Source organism: Triturus cristatus, chromosome 10 (assembly GCF_964204655.1).
Source record: "Triturus cristatus chromosome 10, aTriCri1.1, whole genome shotgun sequence".
NCBI classification, from domain to species: Eukaryota; Metazoa; Chordata; class Amphibia; order Caudata; family Salamandridae; genus Triturus; species Triturus cristatus.
Window position 1 is genome coordinate 1129750793 of NC_140593.1, and position 9400 is coordinate 1129760192.

Genomic DNA, 9400 nt, shown 5'->3' on the forward strand with positions numbered 1-9400 from the left:
TTTTGTAAATTGTAGCCCAAAGGGTTTATAATGCATTTGCGCGCTAACCCAGCCACCATTTTAGCATTTTAGGTTTGGTGACCTGGTGGCTGGGAGCGCTGGTGTAGGGCTGGTGTTTTGTCAGTTAGATTCGAATTCTTTGGTTAGGAAAGGACAATGAAGCAGAGATACGTCAACATTGAGCCCCCGGCCTGTCATCTCTGCTCTTCTGTCACGCTTTTTGCAGTGAAAGACTCTAAGAGTGTGGGGTCTTAGCCCTTGCCTACTCTGTTCCTGATTGGTAGAGAGGGATTTGGCCTGTCTATCAATCAGGATGCCTTTTAAGTAAGAGAGTGGACCAGGAGCTATACCTGAACCTATTAAGCTGAGTCAGTCACATGACGATGATGCTGGGCCAATGAGGAAGTATCAGAGATATGATGGAAGGACGTGGTCCAATGGGACTGCAGCTAACATGATTACTGAAACATGAGTATGTGGCAATTTTACATGGGCGGATGAGATGGTATAACATGGACTGCTGTAGACTGAGGCTGATATAAGATGGTGGCTATATGAGGCTGCAGGTAGCATATAATGGCTGTTTCTTTGCATATCTGAGCCTTGCAAACAATGCCAGCATGTGGGCATGTGAGGCTAAGACACAGTATATTATGCGGCTGCACCCAGAATATGGTGGCGCCATGGGGATTGCGAGACTCCACCTGGCATATGTTGTCAGCATCTAGAGGCGAGATTATATTTATCTGGCATATTCCCAGTAGATGGGCATGTGTGTGTGTGCACACGAGTGAGTGTGTGTGTGTTAACATAGGAGGGAGCGCCTGCCTATACAATGACAGTTCATTTCCATGTCATGTGATGCTGCACAGGGCATACAATGACGGTCCCTTGGCAAGGGAGGGAGCATATAATAAAGGGAGAATGTGTTGATGCACAAAGTGCCATGTCTAGTCATGTGCTTTCGCCCCTGGTTATGTAAGGCTGCCTCAGGCATAAAATAGCAGTAATTCTCGGGCATGTGTGTTTGTATGATGGTTACACCGGATCTGTAACTACAATACCTGAGCATGTAATGCTGTGCCAGGGCTCCTGTGGCTGTGCATGGACCTATGGAATTGTATACGAACACCGGATGCTGTGGTTGTGCATAGCCTGCTATGTCCGGCATCTGATCATAACATATGATCATGTGATGTCCTACCTGGACCCCTAAGGCTGTGCCTGAGCATGTGAAGCTGCAAGTGGGCATCTGAGGGTGCAGCGAGGCACAGGCATCTGAAAGCGGTCTGAGAAGGTAGGCCATCTGCCTTTGCCAGTGCTCGTTTAAAGATGGAAGTTTTCGCTTAATAGGGTTTGAGTGGGCAGAAGAATTGTGTAATAAACCAAGACCACTTAATTGGGGAGACAGACCTATGAAACAGCTGGAGATTTCGTACATACTTTAAATGTAAGCCTACATTGTAAAGTAAAACATGTATGTTCTCGAGTCTGGCCCATTAGTGAGAATCACTCTCCTTTTCACTACAAACCTCCCCACTCTGCACTTTAGGGGCACCCCAGGCGGGAAGGACTTCAGTACATTCAGGTGCCGAACCACAGCACACACCCTGGGTCTGACCAGGGATATTCTAATAGTGATCGAAAGGCCACAGTGAGGACAGGGATGCAATCCTAGCTAATCTCACCCTTACCAGCTGCTGACCACGAGCAAAGCATTGATTCCCAATGCACTGGAATGATGCAACCAGCTAGAATGTCCCTGGGCACAAAGTAGATGCATTTAATCATCACTCAGATACATTGCATTTTCAAAAAAGAAAAAACAGAAAAATGCTAAATGGACTGGTTAGAATAAAGAGGAGACGGGTCAGTGGGGGCTGGACTGGGAACAGATATTCCCCATGTAAGCTGCAGATGATGTGCAATAGATATTTCCGCTGGTGTATGCTGGACCGTGGGAATCTTTCTGCACTACAAATGGACCTATTACATATTGCTGTAAATGTGCTATAGCACTACCAGATGAAAACTACTGGGGTTTATATCCCAGAAAATGGACTATTGCGTTGGAGAGAGCTTAATCCATCTGATAACCTTACGTTAACAAAGTGCTTCCGTTTCAGTGCAAGGATAGAGAAGCGGCCATTTTATGCAGTAAACGTACAATATCCAATATGGACATGATGCTGCTCCATTTTGGCATGGCATCTGTCCTTTGCTTAACTCTGGCCATACATGAGCTGTCCCCATGTAGTCATCACCTTCAAGAAGTGTGGAGTACACTAGAGGGAGTTGTTCTCCTTTTTGAAAGATGCTCAGCGGAGCAGTGACCAAGTGCATCGATCAATGGAGTGCTCTGCTTCTCTGTCTCTTCTCTCCTCCCGCCCCAAGGACAGCATCCCATTCTGGGGGAACATACATCCTTACCGGTGTCTCTTCAAAGTATGGAACAACAGTATGTATGATTGAATTGTAAATAAAGTATGTTACATTCACTGCCATCCCTCCTTGCACTGTCCACAAGGTATCCCTTCTTCAGAAAATAGTCAAGAGACCTCTTAAAATCAATAGACTATTTATAAGCATCATGAGAAGAAATTGATGAAAAAGTCCTGTGACATGATGAACTCACAAGCTGTGGAAAAATCATGAGCCTTGTGAAAGAATAATGAGAGATTAAAAAAGAAATCACCATAGCTGGCAAATGTGCCAGTGTTATAATAGTAGCAGACAGCTGATCAATACACAGGAGATTAAATAGTTGCCCTCAGTGGGTATCTGATGCAAAGAATGTTAAAACTCTGCAGAGATCCACCACACCCTGTATCCCGGGCACACGATGCTCACCTTCCAGGTCCCGCTCCACTCTTTGTTTTCTCTTCAAAAGAGGGTTCTGGGGAAATAACACATTAAAAAATCATCACTTGGAAAGAAAGCCTATTTTAAGAAACTAAAATCTTACTGCAGGCTGATCCTAAATGCAGCACTGCTGGGGGGTTATTCATCATCAAATTAACTTTATTCGGCACACGGCCATAAAAGTTTCAACCAAAAAGACAGTCCAAGTTTAAAATACACAATTCAAGTTTAAAATACATTCTTTTGTCCTTTAAAAATATTATAAAAGAGATAAAAGTTCATATGGTCAAGCTAAAAAACACGATTGTACATAGATGAAGTAGTGAACGTCGAGTTTAGTTCCTATTAACATGATTCATTTCCTCATTCCCCCTTAATTACTGTACTTCATATAGTTTCCTAATGCCCATTGCTGATTTAATAAAATGCCATACTGCAGTACAAATAACAGGCTGAGTCAATGATTGCAAATGTCTGAAGCCCTCTAAATATGTACATGGGTGAATGTTCTTTAACATGTGCACCAAAAATCTGCTCCTGGGATCTTTGTAAAGTGCACAAAAAAGAATAAAATGCAAAGTACTCTGGGTAGTACTATTGTCGCATGGGCAAAGAGTAAGGTTGTCTGTCCACCCGGATTGTTTAGGGAACCCTACCAGAAAGTGCCGCGTGCTAAGACGGAATCTTGTGAAACGAAAACGCAACTGGCTGTTCGTAGGAAAGGAAAGGTAATACTGCCGTTTACGCATGAAAGGGCAACTGGGGCCAGGTGCCTCCAATGGTAAATGGCGCATTTTGGCCCAGACACCATGCTCCTCTTTAATTTTGCCCTTCGCATTCGTGGGGATGCTTGACGGGGTATCAAAGTACTCACCCAGCCCGACCTGGAATAACCGATCCCTCACAAACCAAAGCCAAGGGACCCGCAAAGACTTGTCCAAGTTAATACAGTCTTCGATGATCTGCCCTGAAACCTGTAACTCTTCTGAGGCCCAGATCTTGGCCCACAGAAGCAAGGGGGCAGCGCCTTGGCCCACAGAAGCAAGGGGGCAGCGCCTTGGCCCACAGAAGCAAGGGGGCAGCGCCTTGGCCCACAGAAGCAAGGGGGCAGCGCCTTGGCCCACAGAAGCAAGGGGGCAGCGCCTTGGCCCACAGAAGCAAGGGGGCAGCGCCTTGGCCCACAGAAGCAAGGGGGCAGCGCCTTGGCCCACAGAAGCAAGGGGGCAGCGCCTTGGCCCACAGAAGCAAGGGGGCAGCGCCTTGGCCCACAGAAGCAAGGGGGCAGCGCCTTGGCCCACAGAAGCAAGGGGGCAGTGCCTTGGCCCACAGAAGCAAGGGGGCAGCGCCTTGGCCCACAGAAGCAAGGGGGCAGCGCCTTGGCCCACAGAAGCAAGGGGGCAGCGCCTTGGCCCACAGAAGCAAGGGGGCAGTGCCTTGGCCCACAGAAGCAAGGGGGCAGCACTTTGGCCCACAGAAGCAAGGGGGCAGCGCCTTGGCCCACAGAAGCAAGGGGGCAGCACCTTGGCCCACAGAAGCAAGGGGGCAGCGCCTTGGCCCACAGAAGCAAGGGGGCAGCGCCCATGGGATCTTCTATATATTCCATCCCCACTTCTCGATGAGAAAATGAGGTGGCAGCACTGCTAGGAATCCTCAACAGGCGTTTTATAAACTTGTACTCCACCACTTGCAACGGGCGGGTTCTTTGGGGGGTTATTCAATATGAAACCTGAGCAGAAGGGGTTAAATCGAGGCAGTGCTACAAAATCTCCATCAACAAACGGGTGTGGGTGTATTTAAAATATCCCTGCTTTGAGCATGGCACGCACTCCTCTTTCGATCCACCATCCAAATGACGCAGATTGCATAAGTCATGCACATTTTTGAGCCACATTTCCAGGTTACATTTTTGCACCAATATTTGCAGTACCTTTGTGTATTTTTGAGGTTCAAAAAGGGCTAGAGGTAGGTACTTAAATAACTGTTTGTGCAAAATCCTTTGTATTCTTTGTAACACAGTAATTCTGCCTCTGGTTGCTTTCAAAATCATTCAGGAATATGAAGTGACAGACATCAGGAGCGCGCGCTCTTCCCGCTCAAGCAAGACTTACCAGCGCAGGGAGAGCCCAGCCGGTGGCACCGAGTGCCAGCAGCCCCATCAGTGCCAGGGCGTGCATGGTGGCAGAAGGTTCCGAGACGGCAGGAGCTCTGGTGCCGCGTGCGAGGCAGGGTGGGCGATGCTTCGTGGCGCAGGAGTGGTCGACCGTGTGGCACCACCCTCGGTTTAAGCCCTTTATACTCTGTCATTCGTGCAACGCCGTCTGCCCAGGGCACACATGTATGGAAATTAGCAGCGGGGGCTGGCGAGCTTGCAAGAAAGTGCAAGGACTCCGTTCACACACGCTCTGGGAAAAGAAAACTCCCAATGACCCTCAGGGGAGACACGTTCACACGTGAATTTCCTCTGTTTAATAGATGAGCCATCGATTGGGAAACTCCAGCTTTTTATGAATTGCTTCACGCAAGGTGTGTTTATTCGTCTAAAATCACTTACCCGTTGTTTAAAAAAGTCTTGTGTCCGGCGGTCTCCACCTCTCCTGACTAGTAAAGGAAGTGTGATCACTAATATACGAGTTTGTTGGGTTATACTGAATTGTAATGGCATGTATAAAGCGCTTACTACCCCCAGAAATCTAATCACAGCTGCAAACATTCTCTACTGGCCCCTTCTTAGCACCCGACTTGTTAAGGGTGTAATTTACACACAAAAAATCTGGCGAGGTTCTCTGCAAATCACTTAGGGGCATATGTATCAACCGAATTTTTAATCGCAACGCTGCGAATCGCAAAAAACAGCGTTTGCGATTAAAAATTAGCAAAATGGGATGTATGAGGCAAATCCTCAACGCAAATTTAAGGAATCGCTAATTTAGCGATTTCTTAAGTTTGCGTAAGCATTTAAGAAATCGCAAATTGCGATTTCTTAAATGAAATGTAAGATGCACCAAAGTATTGCGAATAATCCTTAAGAAATCACAAATTACCACCAACTACAAGTTGGTGTTAATTTGCGATTTTTTTCTTACAATGCACTTTTTTAAATTTTACAAAGTGCCACGTGGCGCAATACATGCCCTTAGGGCATGTATGTGCGCCATATTACCACACATGCTAATTTCAGGGGTGCATCAGGGTGTCATCTTGACACCCTTGCACCTTTGAAATTATTCTCAAATTGCGATTAGCTAATTGCGAATCGCAATTTGAGAATTACTTCCCATTCATTCCTATGGGTCTCCTGGCCCATAGAAATGAATGGGAAGGTATTCCTTAATTGCGATTTTGCAATTTGCTAATCGCAATTAAGGAATTTTAAGAAATCGCTAAAGTTTTGCGATTTTTTTAAATACATCCCGTTTTGCAATTCTCAAATAGCAATTCTTTAAAAATCGCTATTTGAGAATCGCAAATGGAGATGTTGATACATATGCCCCTTAATCTCCCCGTGCCTAAAAATGCATGTGTCTGTCTGTAAGGCGCTGGTGCCCAGGTAAAGCGCTATTGATACCTTAGGGTTAAGACTACCACTCCCTAAAGTTCATCATCGACATCGAAGCTTTGCCCTCACAGGGGTCTTCCTTGGGTTTTTGTGACCCTCCATATCGAGGTGAATCACACATTTCTGCTCTCCATTTATCTGGCTCAGATAAGGCCCCGGAGATGCCGCCCCTCAGAGTGTGTGCGTGTGTGTTTTACCATCCCTCCAGGGCAGAGGCGATGTCAACAAAAGGCGCCGGCCTTTTCCAATTCAAAATAGCTTAATATTTATTAATTAGGGGGTTAAAAAGCTGCTTACGTAGGCCGAGTCATAATAATGACAATTGAATATTTCGGATATTTTAAACTCACAGCAGCAGCTGCAGGGCCCCTTTCGAGGTTACAGTATGACCAAGAAAGACCCCCAAGGCCCAGGGGGGAATCGTTTACTTCTGTGCTGTAAAGCCAGTAGTTCCATTATAGGCACAAGACCCCACCCACACCACAACAGAGTAGGCATGCATGAATAAATACACAACACAACTTTTGTTTGGAGAAAATATTGCTGCAGGTTTATTTCATTCAAAAGTATGGTGGGTTATCTTACGGGCGATCCAAGGGCAGGCAGCTGTACCAACCTATGCTGCCCTGTCCGCCTGATGAGCCAAGCACTGTGGAAAACCCAATCAGCGCTACCCTTATAGGGGTGATCCCCTTACTGGATCACGTGACACATTGGTCCCTCATTACTCACGCCCCTTTCAGGGCGGAGCGTAACAAGGCAAGCCCCCAGTTGTTCAGGCCCACAACCGCCCGAAGGACTAACGGGGCGGCGGCATCATTGTTCCAGGACCCACCCATGAGGCTCCTGGGATTTAGCTCTGGCACCCCTATTGTGCTCTTGCAGAGGTATCCTTCTGTACCCAAGCTGCTTTCAGATCGCCCTGTAACTCCGCCTGCAACGACAAAGAAATCATTACAACGTCCTCTGCAGTTCGTCTGCCTGTCCCATGCCGAGTATGCGGTAGGGTGGGAGACAGCGTGCCAGGCAACAAAGAGGACCCAAAATGGAGGGGTGAGGCCTAAATACCCTCCACACCCCACAGCGTGCTGGAAATGACGTGTCTGGTGCGCCCTGTAAGGGGACTCCTCCTGGAGTCCCGCAGTACTGAGTGGGGGTGGGGGAAGTGCCCAAATGGATCTAAAAGGGCCCCCCTCTTAGGTGGCCCCCTGCGGGGGCCGTGGGCAGACGCATAGTTCCATTATAGGCACAAGACCCCACCCACACCACAACAGAGTAGGCATGCATAAATAAATACACAGCACAACTTTTGTTAGGAGAAAATATTGCTGCAGGTTTATTCCATACAAAAGTATGCAAGTATGGTGGGTTATCTTACGGGCGATCCAAGGGCAGACAGCTGTACCAACCTATGCTGCCCTGCCCGCCTGAGCCAAGCACTGTGGAAAACCCAATCAGCACTACCCTTATATGGGTGATCCCCTCACTGGATCACGTGACACATTGGTCCCTTATTATTCACACCCCTTTAAGGGCGGAGCGTAGCAAGGCAAGCCCCCGGTTGTTCAGGCCCTCAACCGCCCGAAGGACTAACGGGGCGCCAACGTCATTGTTCCAGGACCCTCCCATGAGGCTCCTGGGATTTGGCTCTGGCACCCCTATTGTGCTGTTGCAGAGGTATCCTTCTGTACTCAAGCTGCTTCCAGCTCGCCCTGTAACTCCGCCACAGCTCTGGAGGCGGCTTCCATCGCCTAAAGAGCCCCCCACCAACACAGCTGTATTCTCACTTGCCACCTGCAATTTCCTGGGCCTCATTCATGTCCAGTAAGAACAGATTCAAGCCCACCTGTGCCAGGTGCACCCCAAATATGTCAAAATAACCTTTGGTGTTTGCCCGGCATAGCCCATGCCTGCTGAAGCCATAGGACCCGGACCCCCCAGTGGAACCCCGCTCCACCCATAGTGAACCCACAAACCATTCAATAGTCTAAGGTGTGGGAAAAATAGGCCATGTTTAATCCAACAAAATATTCATAAACATGACAATCAATAAACATTAATACATTTTAAGATTACAAATTCACTTAACCACATTTTTAATATTTACAAGCGTTCAGAATTCATAACCCTATTTTTGTCCCTAAAACCCTCCAGCACTAAGGGGCCTCCTGGCTCGCATCCCCAACGATTGAGAACTACGCAAGGCGCAACCCACCTGCGTCCTTGAGTGGTGAGCCTCCCAGCCCTCGGTCCTTGTCCGTCTATTTCCTGGGGGCCCACCCCTCGCCACCAGGCTGCCAAGGAGGCTCGTGTGACCTGTCGCCCTTGCCTCTCCAGCCGGTGTCCCCATTCTCCCTGCGGAGAGCTTACCGTCTCTCCCCTCAGTGCTGGCCTCGGGAGTATGCCAGCGGGCCTCCCGTTACCCTGAAAATCACAGTTCTGTGGCCCCTTTTCCGCAAACCCCCCTCACTCCTAACCTAACTCCAAACCCTATTTCTAGGGACGGGTGGGTGGGAGATCGCAATGGTCCTCAGCATATCATGGGCAGGGGCAGGAAAATCAGGAACAGAGGAAGAGTGAAGGTGAGTGCGGGGCCTAAATAGCCCCCTGGCCCCACCTCCACCCCCCCCCTGCAGGAAGTCCGAGTTGGGCCCACGTCGTGGTGCCCCGGAAGTACTACCACCGGCCAGCAGCCAATTAGGCTGCTGGCGGAGCTAATGGTTGTGTCACGGGGACGGGGGGACGGGTCCTAGGTGCGCGCTCACCCAGGGCCGCGCTTGGCATAGGACCCGGACCCCCCAGTGGAACCCCGCTCCACCCATAGTGAACCCACAAACCATTCAATAGTCCAAGGTGTGGGAAAAATAGGCCATGTTTAATCCAACAAAATATTCATAAACATGACAATCAATAAACATTGATAAATTTTAAGATTACAAATTCACTTAACCACATTTTTAATATTTACAAGCGATCAGAATT

The 9400-nt window shown here is 48.3% G+C and overlaps 1 protein-coding gene across 8 annotated transcripts in view; it reads right to left on the reverse strand.

Moving 5' to 3' along the window:
- Positions 1-5206, reverse strand: part of LOC146796718 (membrane frizzled-related protein-like) — a 78779-nt gene extending 73573 nt beyond the window's left edge. For 4 of the 8 annotated variants that reach the window (XM_085629396.1, XM_085629393.1, XM_085629390.1 and 1 more), the window contains exons 1-2: positions 4971-5191; positions 2851-2896 (exon numbers count right to left, since the gene is read on the reverse strand). In XM_085629396.1, coding sequence (XP_085485522.1) covers positions 2851-2896; positions 4971-5036 — 112 coding nt within the window. In that variant the 5' untranslated portion in view covers positions 5037-5191. Of the gene's footprint in view, positions 1-2850; positions 2897-4970 lie in introns of all 8 variants that reach the window. The other 4 variants (XM_085629389.1, XM_085629394.1, XM_085629397.1 and 1 more) reach the window with 4 other exon arrangements.
- Between the last annotated feature and the right edge of the window lie 4194 nt (positions 5207-9400).